Source organism: Sinohyriopsis cumingii, chromosome 15 (assembly GCF_028554795.1).
Source record: "Sinohyriopsis cumingii isolate HCF-2022 chromosome 15, ASM2855479v2, whole genome shotgun sequence".
Classification (NCBI taxonomy): domain Eukaryota; kingdom Metazoa; phylum Mollusca; class Bivalvia; order Unionida; family Unionidae; genus Sinohyriopsis; species Sinohyriopsis cumingii.
This window is the reverse complement of record NC_142975.1, coordinates 45,847,806-45,865,078: the sequence shown is the minus strand read 5'-3', so window position 1 is coordinate 45,865,078 and position 17,273 is coordinate 45,847,806. Positions and strand designations below refer to the sequence as shown.

General features: G+C 34.1%; 1 protein-coding gene across 4 annotated transcripts in view; it reads left to right on the top strand.

Annotated features, from left to right (window-relative positions):
• Positions 1-17,273, top strand: part of LOC149781729 (integrin-linked kinase-associated serine/threonine phosphatase 2C-like) — a 57,601-nt gene that overhangs the window by 12,328 nt on the left and 28,000 nt on the right. For all 4 annotated transcript variants that reach the window (XR_016414776.1, XR_016414777.1, XM_089935839.1 and 1 more), the window contains exons 5-6: positions 8,112-8,218; positions 14,780-14,873. Coding sequence is in view for 2 of the 4 variants with exons in the window: in XM_089935839.1 (XP_089791965.1) it covers positions 8,112-8,218; positions 14,780-14,873 (201 nt within the window). In the remaining 2 variants the exon portion in view is untranslated. The remainder of the gene's footprint in view (positions 1-8,111; positions 8,219-14,779; positions 14,874-17,273) is intronic.

Sequence of the window (17,273 nt, the reverse complement as noted above, 5' to 3'; positions counted from 1 at the left end):
AATTGTGACATCCATTATCTGTTCATTGTCCATCTTTCTCTCTGTTTACCCATCTTACTACATTACCAAATCACAATTTACTAAACATTGTAGCCATGTTGCCCCTATGACAGTGTTTCTCAAACTTTTTTGTCTTGCGGCACACCTGAAAAGATTTAACAGTTTTTGTAGTGAAGAACTTAATTATTTTTACATATATATTCAATTTTAAATTTAATGTGAAGGATGTGCCTGCTTTCGAGACAAACAAGCGCGCATTTCATCGTCGATTTTAAGAAGTCTCTCTCTCTTTTTCGATTTGATTTCAGTCAATGCTGAAAATCCAAACTCACAAAACCATGAAGACACAAATGGCATAATTATTTTGATTGCTTTTGAACGGATTGCAGGATATGACTTCTTGATTGAGATCCAAAACTCATCCAGGCTCTTTTCGGGAAATGTTGACTGAAAAAATTTATCGTTTTTTAAATCAATGAGCTGTTCTTCTTCGGTTGTAAGATCTGTAGTTTCATTGTTTCCGAATGGATTGATCACCCATCCATATTCATCGCTTGCATGTGATGGGAAGTAATACTGCAGTGCTGATTGTAGGTCTCTCAGAGTGTCCAGAATTTCGCGGATGATTTTCTTGTTTGAATGAGATTTGTTGACAATAGGAAAGTGGTCGAGGACTCCCTTCGAGACCTTACTGTGCCACAGAAACAACTTTTCATCAAATGACTTCAGTTTTGATGTTGCAGTGATGATGTTTTCCAATGGTCCTTGAAGATTTAAATTCAGCAAATTTAATTTGTCGAATAAATCAGAGAGAAATTGAACTTCATCACGAAGAGAGAATCCAAAGTCTGTTTTTTCAACCTCCAAGAACAAAATCACTTCAATCTTGTGATGGATGAGACGCTTTAACACTTTTCCCCTTAAAAGCCAACGAACGTAGGCATGGTACAGCAGGCATTTGTAGTCTGAATTCATCACTTCACAGAGTTGAGAGAAAAGTCGAGATTGAAGCGGTCGTGATTTGATGAAGTTTACAACTTGGATAACTTGGTTCATAATAGACTCCAAATCTTTCGGCAAAGATTTGGAGGCGAAAGCTTCTCTGTGGATCATGCAGTGAACAACTCACATGCTTGGATTTTCTTGGCACACGAGAGTGACGGATCCCTTCTTTCTTCCCTGCATTCAAGGACATCCATCGGTGCAAACACTGACGCAGTTTTGCCACTGTAGGCTGAATAGCAAAATGTTTTCATTCACCAATCGGAAAATGTCTTCGCCTCTCATCGTAGTTTCCAAATCTTTGCAAAATAAGTACTTGAATAAAAGCCAGCAACTGAGCTTTGCCACAAACGTTTTTAGATTCATCAACTTGAAGAGACCGCAGCAGAGACAATTCATCGTCAGGCACTTCGAAGTGTTCGCAAATTTCATCCTTTAAATCTGACGATAAGCCTTCAATTCTGCAAGAAATCGTCTCATTTGACAAAGGAACTTTCTTTTTCTTTTTCGGCGGCATCGGTTCCAATCATAGTTTCAACGACAATTGCTAATGCTGGCGCAATGACTGATTCAGCCTCTGTATGTGTTTTCTTGCATTTTGCCAACAACTGAGTGACCGTATTACTTGCAATCAATCCCTTTTCGGGCGGCTTCATGTAGTTCATAAGTTTCTTAGCTTGTTTATTTTGTTGAGCCACGAGATTTTCGAAGTATTCCTTTGGTTTGTCCTTTACAGCTGGATGTTTTGTTTCCAAGTATCTCTTCAGTTTGCTGGGAACAAGCGCCTCATTCGACAAAACTGCTTTGCAATCAGACAGAATGGCAATTGAGCATCTGCAGATCCCGAAGCGATGAAACCATACTCGAAGTAATCTTCTTTGTACTTTCGCATGCTTCCTTGCTTTTCATTTAACAGTTTCTCTTTCAGAGTTCTAGACTTGAGTAAATATTTCTCCATGGCTAAACAATGAACAAACTTTATTTATAAGCATCAAAATTGGAATGGAACAGTCTGATTTGTTACGTCGTGTATTTATTATTTTAGAGTGGAAAATTAGAGAACATTGTATAGCTGCCAAATGTAGCGGTCTGATATGTTACAACGTGTATTTATTATTTTAGCGTGGAAAGTTTGAGAACATTGTATAATGGGCTGCATGTATTTATTATTAGTTATTATTATAATTAGAGCGATCGAGTTATCCAGAGATCTCGCACAAGTCTCGCGTTACGAAAGGAACCAATGAATAAAAGACTGACAGAGATTGCACTTTTATATATGTTACTTTTTTAACTTTTGCGACATTGATTTTCCATTTAATTTTTTGATATGTTCAAGGTTTCAAAATGCTAGCAATTTTAAATATTTTTCAAAACTCCCATGGCACACCTGAGAATCGCTGCCCAATGGTGACCAAATGCAGCTCTGTGGGAGGGGTGTTGTTTTGACTCCAATACTTTGGAGGGGGTCAAATGGTATATGAGTGCAAAAATTTCCATTACAATGACATTTTCAAAGCAAACTCTAACTGCACACAGCTCTCCTGTGTTGTGGCACCATTCATTATATTGTGATCCCAGAGGTAAAGTTTTTGCATCATGGACACCAACTAAAATTTTGTAATAAATATCTATTTCCCAAAATTCATTTGACTAAACATTTTGTTCAAGATGAAAACCACTGAGACTCAAAGCAAGAATCTGCATGTGTCTCTAGCCTTTAAAATATTTAGCAAAAAGAAATTATATTTAATAACAAGACACATAGGAAACCTGCATTTTAATCAGTGCCAATCAAATGAACCATACCATTGACAATATTATTTCCTTGGCTAATTGTAGTTAGTGCATCATTTGGCAATAAACATTTTCTTTTTGGGATAAGCAGGCCTTAAACTTACTTATTTTTCTATCCAAACTATTGATAAGCAGGTCTTAAATGTACCTATTTGTCTATCCAAACTATTGATAAGCAGGTCTTAAATGTACCTATTTGTCTATCCAACCTATTGATAAGCAGGTCTTAAACTTACTAATTTGTCTATCCAACCTATTGATAAGCAGGTCTTAAACGTACCTATTTGTCTATCCAAACTATTGATAAGCAGGTCTTAAATGTACCTATTTGTCTATCCAAACTATTGATAAGCAGGTCTTAAACTTGCCTATTTGTCTATCCAAACTATTGATAAGTAGGTCTTAAACTTGTCTATTTGTCTATCCAAACTATTGATAAGCAGGTCTTAAACTTGCCTATTTGTCTATCCAAACTATTGATAAGCAGGTCTTAAACTTGCCTGTTTGTCTATCCAAACTATTGATAAGCAGGTTTTAAACTTGCCTATTTGAATATCAAATTAGCAATCATTTTCCTCCAACACAGTCTGCTTGCATTATTGCATCACCAGTCAGATTGCAACGAAAAATATCATATCGTTGCTACTTTGCTTATTGTTCCCAGAAAATAACATGCACAGCTGATAAAGGGTCCAACTCTAGGCCTTCTGTTATGTAAATAACATTCATCAGCCCTTTAGGGTCTGACTGAAGGACAAACTGTTGCCTAAATGACATCTTCCGGCCTTGTGGGGCCCAACTGCAGGCCTATTTACATAAATTACATCGATCAGATTGGGATGGCTTACCTATGTGATTGTATCAAAAAGCAATTGAATATTCATCAATCAAAAATCACATCATCTTAGTGCCCTGATTTACCAGAGAGAGTACATGCAAAGATTTCTGAATGAACAGACATTGAAGATTAAACCTTGGTATAAAAAAAAAAAAAAAAATTTGTGCTTTAGAAATTCCAAGCATGATACATATGGCATTAACAATGAATAGATATCATTCCTTTGCAGTCTTTTATAAATCAATTGCAACATATCACATGACTGTAAAGGTGATTGTTGAAAACTCATTTCAAAGAAAGAAATGCTTTGGAGGTTTAATGCTTGAAATAAATTGTTGGATAAAAATTTGAAATATTCCTTTTTTTATGATCAGCTTCCAATTTTTATCTCTGCAAGTCATAAACCAGAAGAGGTTATGGGATAATCTTTTGTCTGTCTTCCAGTGTCTGTCATATGACATCCATCTGTCCATAAGCTCAAGTTATTTTTATCTATAATTCTCCTAAACTACTTTAAGGATTGCCTGATACTTCACACACACATTCATTCCTTGGTCTGTTTAGTCCTATATGAAAATGGTACTGCTTTGACATCATGTATGGCTGCCACGTAAACCATCTTGAAAATGTTACCGCTGCTCCTCCTGAATGGATTGTCCCATCAACAGTGAAATTTCAGTAAGAGACTTCTTACACTGCAAAGTTGGTCATAAATGAAAACAGTGCTGAGCTGATATTTAATATGATCATCATGACAGCCATATTGAAAATCTTATCGCTAATGCTCCTGAATTGTCATATTGACATGGGTTTTTTACCCAGAAGACTTCTAATGATGTCATGATTGACCAAATGAACATTTTTCAGCATAGACATCCAATATGGCCACTATATCAGCCATCATGAAATTATTATTATTGCTGCTTTGGAAGGGATGGTCCTATCAACATGAGAGGTTCACTACAAGACTTTGCATATGGTGGCTCTACAGTTTTGTATTTTGCATAAGGGTTAGGATTTTAAAGAAAAAGAATTTCCCTGGCTTTCCTCACTGGTTATACTGGCTGTTTAAAAAAGACCTTGTATATCTTGGGTTTAATTAAAAAAAAATTTAATTCCCTTTATTTTGGTGTATGATTGATGGGTGTACTATGTGTTATAGAGTATACAGCTTGGCCTTACTTCAAATGTGCACCTTTCAAAAAAGTGCTAGCTCTACTTGGTCATTTTCACTTCTTGAACTACAGAGGTAAATTGTATAAAAAAGAGTCAATAATGTTTTTTACATTTTATGTATTTGGTAATTCATTCATTGCACTTTCAGAAGCTCGTATTGTCTAGTCTGGCAAAATTAATTTTCCCTGTTTTAATAGCTGCTATGTATAGTGTACTTTAGACTAATTCAGGCTGATTTTTTAACACAAGGTAGCAGTCATTTTAGATAACAGTGTGCTTAAATCATGTAACATTTCCAAAACTACAATATCCAATGAAATATCATACACATTACATTAATGTAGCATAGAGGTATGCCAACATTCTCTCCACTGTGCATTTTTTTTAACGCGTATTACTTCACTTTACATACATCACTCTCTCAAAAGTACATATTAACTGGTGAGTGCCCCCTATGTCTGCTTGATTCTGAATCATAAATAAAACAATTCCTTTAGACTTTTGAAAATGAAGTTCACTTGTTACAGTTTTGTCTGTCTTAATGAGTTTAAAAAGTTGTCATTTGTACGACAAATATCTTGGACTCATAAGATGTGATGATAATGATATTATTAGAAATATATGCAGAATTGCTTATTTAACTTTTAGGAAGAGATAAAAATAATTAAACCTACAATAAAACACTTCTCATTAGATATGAAAACATCATATAATGTTCTATGACAGGTACCTGTAATAAAATCAAACATGTATTAATTATTACAAGTCTATGCTCTTAAAATAAGTAACAGAAAAGAGTGAAGACAACAAGCTTTGTAAAATTTAAAAAATAATTTATTTCCTTTGACTACAAAGTAAAAAAAAATAAGAACTTACGGTATTGCAAATTAAACCCAAACTTTAATCAAGAATTAAAACACAAGTCATATAAATGAAAAGTTCTAAGTGAATCACAGCTCAAATCCTGTGAAAATCCAACAAGGCAGGTGATGACGTATGCAATAGTCAGCATTGTACTGATGTGTCAACAGTCTCTTGTTGAATCTCAGATAATATTATTCCAGTTTTTGAATTCCGTATAAATTCCAGTAAATGTCTTTGTCCAAGAATTATCAGAGCACTTTTATATTTCCAGGGAAAACAATCACTTGAAATTCAATAATTTGAAGAAAATAAATATTCAGCACCAAACTGGACACAACATAAAACAACTTTACATCTCAAGTGTTAAGGCATGACTGATATAATTCTTATCATAACATCAGTTGTAAGACTAACTATAATGCAAAACAGAGTCTCAGATATCACATAGTCTATGTATGACCTTGAATCAGCTTAAAAAAATCTAAAAAGTATTTTACCAAAACTGTCACTGATTTTGGAACAAGGTAAAGAACTAAATACAATGTTTATATTCTTTACAATGTCAAATCCAGTAAACAATGTTACCTTAGAATAACATGTAATGAAACAAAAATAATTTTAAAACTAACAGACAAACAATTAAATTAAACATACATGACACAATAATTTTGATACATTTTATAATTAATTTTATATGTATTGTTTGTTAATTTTTGTACATTGCATGGTAATTGTATGATAGAAGTACTTCACTTTATCTAAGAACTAACAAAACTTATTCCACTGTTTTACCAGACCATTCAGGATTGTTGGCTATAAAAATATATCTCAACAAAACATTGAATACTTATACAAAATATTTCAGACACAGACTATAAATATTGTATTTTCAGACACGTACCATTAATATTGTATATTTCAGAAAGAGACTTTAAATATTGTATCTTTCAGACACATACTGTTAATATTGTATATTTCATAGAAAGACTACATATTTATAGATTACTGCATTTTTTGGGGGGGAAATGTGAACAAGTTTTATACTTTTTATTATATACTCATTTCATTTTCCTACCTAAGGCTTAATAATAAAGTATTACACTACCAGAAGAAAAAAATATTTGAATTTATGCTGTATTTCAAAATAGATACACAACTGTAGATTCTTCATTACACAGTAACAATATTAATGCACAAAAACCATCTCCCAATGACATCTGAACTTCTTCGCATGCTCCACGTTAGTTTAAAAATATTCTTATTTTGGTCTACTTAAAACTGAAATTTAGAGTCATATTTTGAATGAATGTGCATTGAAAAAACTTTTCAAATTGGTCTGGAATGGGTGGATTTTGTTCTTCAGTTTTTCCAACTCAGTTCTGCTTTTCTGCTTATGATGGACTTGTTTATTGGGTCAATTCAGTTAAGTAAGGTGAATGTGATTTCAGTTGTAAAAATACAGTACAAATTGTATAAGGTTTTCCATGACATGGATCATGTCATTTGGATTTGCAGAACTAACTAAGAAAGTACATTTTGAGGAAATTCAAAATGCATTAATGTAAATATATTTATTACCTGTCATATTACCAGCTAAAGAAAACATGTTTATGCCCTGTTACTTGCATGCTTGATGTTGGAGGGACCCCGGCTATGACGTGTATCATACAGTGTATGTCTTCTATTGCTAACCTAACATTTTATCATAATAGTTAAATGGGGAAAATTGCAAGGCAGCTGATGTACGACAGTCCACTTAGCCAGCGGAAATAATACTTTTTCATTGTCTAGGCTAATTGGCTCTGATGCTCTTAATTTCCTACCTAAACCTTCAGTTGCATTTTTCTCTAAAATTTAGTGTTTTGACTGACTTGTAAAAATGGTATGTCATTGATATATATACGATAGCCCTTGGCCTCAATATGCTTTTCTGTGCTATTTTTATAGACCCTAGAGAACGCTGTCCATTGTTACGAAAGTTATGAATATTTCTCCTAAATAACTGTTTAAATGATCAGAATTGTATTTTCAATTACTCCATCTCTCACGTTTGTTGTTTACATTGCAAATATCACGTTCATTCATTTGCTTGTTTCAAAGTTTCATTTTGAACTCATCCACTTCATTAAATTTATCATCTCTACTGTCAAATAGATGAAATAGCTTGTTTAAATCGTTCAGAAACAAATCTGATCAACCAAAAGCTTCTACAGGATGAGTTTACATGGTTTGTTTAGAAAGTAGTTCCTAATACACAATACTATTTTTTAGACACATGTCACGCAGTATAAAGGTGTTCAATATTGAAAAATACTGCACAATTCTGACAATATAAAGTTAATGGAAAAAAAATGAGCATCTAATAATGTATGTTTCAGAAATATTCTATAAATATTACATATTTCAGACAGACTATACCTCTTGTATATTTCAGACACAGACTTGCGATTTTTGGTGTTTTTGATGGACATGGAGGATCAAGAGCTTCCAGGTTTGCATCGCAGAATTTGCATAAATATCTGCGGGATAAATTTGTCCAGGGTAATAAATTCAACTGTCAAAATAATGTCCTGAAAATTGGTGATTTAATTTTATGTCTGTTATAACTAAACTTTTGATCTGATGAGGTTTATAGCAAAAATTGCTTGAAACTTTAAATTTGCTTTAACGGTGTAATTGCTGTAGAAAACCTACCTGAGCTGTATTGAAAAAGTGTATTTCATATTGATACATTTGTCCATTACCATAACTTCTTTGTAGGCCTCTATGTGGAAATTCAAGAAACTTCAAATTTATCTTGGCATAAGATGGGTAATATTCTTCAATTTTTGCCTCCCTCAACTTTGCTCCAAGGGAGGTTGGTGGTGGAAGTCAGACATCAATTAGAATAACAATTCCAGATTTATCAGAGAGGGTCCAAGATGAATTTGTTATTTTTTGTAGTGTTACATTTGTTCAATTGTCCAACTGTCGATACATCCAGTAAGGTTTTTCAGTTACTAGTAAGGCATTCCTAGTTCCATAAACACAATTATTGTTTTGCTAAACAATTTTACAGGGATAACAGCTAAATTATAAATGTGGGGTTTTGCCAGAGACATGGAAGTATAATTTTTACTCTGTACCATATTTGCTGCAATGGTCAGTGCTTCATTGGGATGAAAACAGCAAGTTCATTCTGTGAATTCATTTCATGGATTTGCAGATACAAATGTCATTTTTGTTGTTATATTAATTCATGTTTAAGGGAAGAAATTCTAATGTTTCTTCAGAAGGATTATTATTCATTTTGTCTTTAAATTCATGATTTGTAGGAACATCAAAATCAATGAAAATTGGTTCCCATCTATATATTTTTTTATTATTATTTATAACAGACTGCTCCAGTGGCCTAGTGGTTAGAGCATCCGCCTTGGATGCAGGAGGTTGTGGGTTCGATCCCAGGCCAAGTCATACCAAAGACTTACAAAAATGGTACTAACAGCTGCCTCGCTTGGTGCTCAGCATTAAGAGGTTAGTGTTAGAACTGGTCAGCCTGGTGTCAGGATAATATGACTGGGTGGGACATCATGCTACTTGTATGTGTCATGATGCCCCACTGCTAGACATCACTATAAACTGTCACACTGCAGACATCATAGCGATATGACGGAAACATTGTTAAATCCAAATCAAACAGACACACACACACACATTATTTAAAACAAAGGGAAGCAACTCTTACAGGTTAACTCCTCTTTCTACACACTGAGTGGCCACCATTATTCCTGGATGTACCAGTGTTTACTCTCGCTGTCATGCAGTAAAGATGTCCTTCATACATTTCATATAATCTTAAATTTAAATTTCAAATTATCCTTGTTTCATTTTCTCTGGTCTAGTAAATCAAAATGTTTTTTTATATGCTACATACAACATTTGAATATTTTTCCTTTTTTTCTTCGAATTATGATACATTTGTTGCATACAGTTGCAACTGGTAACATTCAGTTTCACTGGATAAATTTTTAGCTGCTGTGCTTATCAACATTACACTGCTGTGTCATTTGATTGTAATTAATATTATTTCAACTTATATATTTGTATTATGCATTTGTTTGTTCCTCGTCTTCATTACAGTGACAGTCAGGTGCAAGAAGTGTAAATGATTTCAGGTTGTGCAGGATGGACATGAGACATATCATTGAATACATTGCTTCTTTGGTATGGAAATACTTGGTCCGCGTTTTGTATAAGCAGCTCAAATGAGCATGCTTAGTACATCGTAGCAAGACTTTTGACATATACCTTGCTTCTGAATCATTGATTGGTCTCTTGTCGAGATACCTTATCCACCTACACCCTCATGGAGATGCAGAAATGGCAACAGAATACAGTCTGATTGGTGATGTCAAGATGCCCTTTCCATCCCCTCTGAACATGAAGAATAGCACCATAACATGTTGTATATGTGAATACAGAAGAATTGTTGTTTAGTCTTGTGGGTGATATAAAGATGCCAACTCCACCCTCCATGCAGACACAAAAACAGCGTTAGAGTATGCTGTATCCATAAATACAGCAGCAAGCACAGGTGATTCCAAGTAACAATGCTGTTTATTGTTGAAATCCCACTGTGGATGAGCCAATGAGGCATGAGGGCTGATGAATAAATAGGACCACCCACTGAGGCATGAGGGCTGATGAATAAATAGGACCACCCACTGAGGCATGAGGGCTGATCAATAAATAGGACCACCCAATGAGGCATAAGGGCTGGTGAATAAATAGGACGACCCACTGAGGCATGAGGGCTGATGAATAAATCGGACCACCCACCGAGGCATGAGGGCTGATGAATAAATAGGACCTACTGAGGCATGAGGGCTGATGAATAAATAGGACCACCCACTGAGGCATAAGGGCTGATGAATAAATAGAACCACCTACTGAGGCATGAGGGCTGATGAATAAATAGGACCACCCACTAATGCATAAGGGCTGATGAATAAATAGGACCACCCACTGAGGCATAAGGGCTTGCAGTCATGTGGTCCTTCTATGTTATTATTAAGAAAACATGCCAGACATAAAGATTTACAATTTTGTCTATGTAGAATGCAGCCCTACACCTTCTATCAATTCTGCCTACAGTGTCAGTGCCTATTTGGATGTAGACAATAATGATGATGATGATGACAGTTTGTCATTCACAATCTTGCCAGTTATTAAAGATTGCAAAAATTACTGGGCTTCCCTTGGAGCATTCATGATCTGGTAACACAAAAGCTTCTTTATGGTGAGTCAGTTGCATGCAGTTTTCTCTACCCACTGATAAAACTCAATGTGCAGAAATGTTTTCTTCAGGTATACTTTGTGTAGATGTTGATAAAATGCAGACAAGACTCCAATGGCCATGAAAAAATTAGTCAGGAATGTTACTTGACTTACCTCTTCTCTTTATGGAATGTGATCAGGTAATACACTAAACAGAGAAAGCAAATTTTTAGTACATTGTTTCTCCGAAAATATTTACCTGATTGCATAAAAATAATTCCTTCCATCATTTCCCACAATGCAAGTATCCTTTAAAGTCTTGTTCACTTAAAATCTAGAACATCTAGGTACAACATTGGCCACATTGAAGGCAGGAAGGGATGTGAACCTATCAGAGTTACTTCCCTTTGTCTTTATAACCTACAGACAAACATTTTTCCATCTTTCCGGGCAGGCAGGATTTGGAGGTAGAGAATGCTATGCTAATGTTATGTAACCAGGTTAGTAATTTTGGAGAAACATAATTTAATTTTTAAAAATTTGCTCTCCACGGCGGATGTGCCAGTGTATATAAAACACAGTCTGATCAAATTATCAGATAATTTTCAAATTATCCTATGTAGTCACTTATAAGTCGAGTCCAGCTGCAAACTACACTGACCCATATCTACCATGACGTGATGCATGGGCAGATTTGGTGCTTTAATTTTGTAATTTGTAGAACGAACAACGTAGACCATGATGAAATTTACGATACACAGGGAAGGCGCTGGCTTTAAAAAAGTTGTCACCTAAAAAATCGCCAACAGTATTTTGTTGCCAGTTTTCAAAAATTGTCTTCATTTTCATAATACAGTACTATCTATTTATTTCAATATCCTCAGGACCAAGGTAATAGCAGATGTTTATATAAGTAAGGGGTGGGAGGGGCTGAAAGTTCACTGAAATTTCACATACAAGTGAAATTTTTAAAAGATGACCTGTCATGAGTGACTAGGATTTATGCAGAGAAAAAAAATGAAAATTTTTATTAAATGAAAACAACTAGTCTGAAATACACTTGTATATTGACAACTTACATTTGTGTAGTACACTCCACAATGTTTTAAATATTCATGAATTTGAAAAATCCATCAATTCAAGTATTTGATAATATCTTAGAAAATTCATGTATCAGTCAAATCCAGTTTGAAAACACAACTGAAACAAATATATGTATAAACGGTAGTCTTTGATCATTTGATCCCATTGTCAACAAACATCTTTACCAAAACAGTTCACTCTGATATTTATTCTCCTAGTAGCATGCGGCTGTACAATAATTTATATGCTACATATGCATTTGCTTACATATAGTTAAATTTGCCTAGATTTTGGTCAGCCAGAGTTAATTACCATGATGATGAGGCTACCAAGAGGATTGGATATTCATAAGGAAATGAAAACATGTGAGCAAATTAAAAAGTTTCACATTCTTGCAAGATGTCCCTTTATTTAACTTGATGGCCAGATATCTATTATTTCAAAATATTAGAACTTTAATTTGGGTTTTAAACCACCATTGGTAGGAATCTTAAGCATGAACTTTTTTTGCAAACAGGAAATTTTCATAGCACAATCAGTATGTTCCAGTCACTATGAAAATTGAAACAGTGCTTTCATTTAAGTTTGTTGCTGACTTTCTCTGATCAAAGGTCTTCGACTTGCTTTGATGATGGCTCATGTGCTATCGAAAGTGCCACTAAAGGCACTCTTAAAAGGACAAAACAAATGCCCATTTTTTATTGTTTCAGCAACATCCAATACTTGTAAAACATTAACAGAGATAGATTTTGTTTTTTCATTTGCTTAATATTTGTACTGAGCAATCGATGCTTCAGAGGTAGTTTTCTTTGAAGTTTCAGCAAAACTATTTTTCTGATTTATTTTTCAAAAAGGAAAAAAATCTGGCAGATTGTAGTCATTCACTTCCCACCTTCAGAGGTGGTCGATTGTAGCTAGTCAGGTAGCATGACTATTTGTGTTATATTACAGCACAGAGTACTAATGCTAGACATCAGCATAAGCAGATTATCAAATAACAGTGCCATGTTAGGGTGATTTGTCAATATGAACAAAGGACTTGTTTATGTAACAATAGATTCCAGTGCAACTTTATATCCAAGTTTGCAGCTTCCTGTCATATTGCTTTGAATTTCTTAACTCCAAATGCAAGTTTGCATATAACATTTTTGACAGCCAAAAACATTGTCACCAAATAGATCACTAGATGGTATATTTTGTTGCCAATAAGGCAAAAAGAAATCACAGTTTGTGACATTGGCGAAGCCCAGCGCAATTCCTGATATGCTAAATCAAAGTTAAAATGGTCTTAAGATGAAATTTGCAATAACTGAATAAAGGTTATCATGGTCTTAAGATGAAATTTATGATCACACTAAATTAAAGTTAAGATGGTCTTAAGATGAAATTTATGATCACTGAATAAAAGTTATCATGGTCTTAAGATAAAAGTTATGATCACACTAAATAAAAGTTGTCATGGTCTTAAGATAAAATTTATGATCACACTAAATTGAAGTTAAGATGGTCTTAAGATGAAATTTATGATCACTGAATAAAAGTTATCATGGTCTTAAGATAAAATTTATGATCACACTAAATAAAAGTTATCATGGTCTTAAGATGAAATTTATGATCACACTAAATAAAAGTTAATATGGTCTTAAGATGAAATTTATGATCACTGAATAAAAGTTATGATGGTCTTAAGATGAAATTTATGAAAGCTGAATAAAATTTATCATGGTCTTAAGATGAAATTTATCACACTAAATAAAAGTTACGATGGTCTTAAGATAACATTTATGATACACTGAATAAAAGTTAAGAGAGTCATAAGGTTTAATGAATGATCACTAATATAAGTTAAGATGGTCTTAGATAAAATTCATGATCAAACTGGATAGAAATTAAGATGATCATAAGATGAATGTTATGATACACTGAATAAAAGTTAATATGGTCTTAAGATGAAATTTATGATCACACTGATTAAAAGTTATCATGGTCTTAAGATGATACACTGAATACAAGCTAAAAGAGTCATAAAGTTTAATGAATGATCACTAATAGAAATTAAGTTGGTCTTAGATAAAATTCATGATCAGACTGAATAGAAATTAAGATGGTCTTAAGATAAAATTTATGATACACTGAATAGAAATTAAGCTGGTCTTTAGATGAATGTTATGATACACTGAATAGAAATTAAGCTGGTCTTTAGATGAATGTTATGATACACTGAATAGAAATTAAGCTGGTCTTTAGATGAATGTTATGATACATTAATTAGAAGTTAAGATGGTCTTAAGATGAATGGTATGATACACTGAATAAAAATAAGACTGTCTTACTAGAAATTAAGATAGGCACCAAGAATTGTGATATTGTGTCTACCAATTGATACAAGGTGGTGTAAGTGTATTCAGGTATTTGTCGTGCTAGAAATTACCACAGATACATTTTGTAATATTTAAAATGTTTTATATCAGACAATCTGTGAGTTTTTGCATAGCAAACTGCAAACAGTTTGCTGAAATTATACACAGGACTTTGGCAAGCTACTGATACATCTGTCAAGGTAAACTGGCCCCTTGTTTGTATGATTGATACATGTCAAGGTAAATAGGCCTCTTGTTTGTATAATTGATACATCTGTCAAGGTAAACAGGCCTCTTGTTTGTATAATTGATACATCAGTCAAGGTAAACAGGCTTCTTGGTTTTTCTAATACAGCTGTCAAGGTAAACAGGCCTCTAGTATAATCAGTATTTCGTTTTCCAGGGGATGTACATCAAGTAGAGAGGGAAATAAAAAGAATACTGACAGATGCATTTAAGAAGACAGATGAAGATTTTCTAAAAGAAGCCTCAAAATAGTATGTATTATATAGCTTAAGATCAGTTGATTAATAGTAGTAAATGTGTCATAACACTCATTATTTAGAGGTCTTGTTTTCTTTTACAAATACATTATAACTTGACTAAACTGATCCCTGAGTAAACTAATCTTATGTCTAAATTGGCCCAAGTCTACTGTCCTAATTGAGAACTTATTAATTATCAATGTGAAAACCCCAACTAGTGCAGTTTCTCTCAAAACTGGATGCAGTCCATAATTTTGAGACATAAAAAGCTATAGGAAAATTCCCCATGAATAATAAGCCTATTGGTAGTCAGCTGATAGCATAGTTAGCGTAGCCACTGGTTAAACATTTTGTAGGTCAGTCAGTCAGATGGTAAACACATGTTGCTCTTTGGAGCTGTTAATGAGTTGGATTTATGTTCTTTTGAGTCTTATATTCTTCAAGGTCACATTTTGCTCATGCCTGCTGTACAAATCTATAAAGTTGGGCATCAATCCACATTTTGCTCATGCCTACTGTATGAATGCTGAAAAGTTTGGCATCAAGTACACTAACAACATTTTTTACATCATACTTAATCAGTCAAATATTTGACATACATGAAGGATGTTAGAGCTGACTCCAAAAAGTAAAAAATTGGCCCATGGGGTGGACATTGGGATTTCCATCACCAACAAAAAGTGTGACTAAATTGTTCATAGAAAATAAAATCAGTATGGTAAAGGATCTGGAACAGTGGTCAAAACCCCAAGTATTTGTACTTGGTAAAAACTATGGCATTGAAGAAAACTAAATTCAGGTATTTTTGGGGGAGAAGTAGAGTTACCTAGAGCAATATGAGCAAATTTGTTTGCCAAACAGAAAAAAAACTGAATATCTGTTCAAAAAATAGTGACTTGAATGATTAGTTTAATCATTAAATCAGTGATTTCTCAATGAAAGTGGGCACACAGAAACAAATGTGCTACGGACAGGTACTGTTTTGCACGATAATGCATTCAGAATTATGTATCAATTGAATTTGGTTGATTTTATGGCATCAAATAGGTGGCTAGAGTGCATTTAACTTTGCTGGTTATTTTTAAACTTGTGAAGAAAGTGGCAGCATTGATGATGGTGTAGCAAAGGAATTTTGCAGTAGATTTCCTGACCTTGTTTGCTCTCACAGGTATTTTTTCAGTCGTGATGAAACTGGTCTGCTGTTTCGTATTCTGCCAGATAAAACAGTTGCCAAAGGTTTCCGAGTGCAATGCACTATAAAGGCACAGAGCTAATATGACAGGTGAAACCTCTTATTAATTAGTAAAGCCATGAAACCAAAATCATTCAGAAATGCAAAAATCGCTATTTCTCCCAGTGCATTGGGCAGCTAATAACAAGTCTTGGATGTCTGTTTCATGTTTTGTCCAACAGGTCAAAGGTATTTTTAAAAGCTTGAGAAGCCAACATAGAAAAACTTTCAGCTCCCATAGCAATGCAGCGTCACATGTCAACTTTAAACTAAGCAATGTTGCATGAAATTTTCCCACTAATACAGCTCCAATTATCTGATCTTGAAATGATCCATGTCCTCAAGTCACAGCACATGCTGCAGAAATCATGAGTTGTGTAGATGCATTAGAACATGTTCAACTTGATAATTTGCTAATTTGATCTTTCTGGGGGAAAATCCAGGAAACAGCAACAAAATCATGCATCAGAAATATAAGGTTCCTGGTGAAGAGCCCCAAATTGCTTGACAACACTAACCCAGAAGACAAAATTTTGATTGCTGAAATTAATTTTTATGTCCACTTGACATTGAATGTTATCTTGCAATCGAAGAAACATATCTTGATGAATGTGAATATGATATTTTGGACAGTTGCAGAGAACAATCACCCCATAAGAATGACCCAGAAAGTGGCAAAAGTGGCATAGAGAGTGGCCTGTAACATCAACCATCTGTAAAATCAACCACGATGGACAGAGTTTACTTAAGCTCAAGTATGAAAACATGTTTGTCCAGCAAAGAAACATGGATTCTATCATTGTGGGTTTATTGCCATTCGTCAGCACATGATAGACTATATATGGTAGATAGAACAACTGGTTGTGGAAGAATACAGAAATAAGAACCACCAAAACACTGTTAGCTACTGTCAGATCTTCTCACATATATACAGTGGTTGAGCACAAGACTGAAACCCATGTGGTCAGACATAAAATTGCAGTGATTGGTAAAGACAAGGGCTTTAGACCACTCAGCCACCTGGGGCCCAAACTCTGAGGTTTTTAAAGATGACTGTTATCTGTCACTGGTTGAACCATTAATAAAGTTAACAACTGTTACAAATGGATGAATTTTTACACAGACAAACATGTTTTCTCCTTCAAATATCTTCCCTTATCACATTATGTTAAGAATATTGG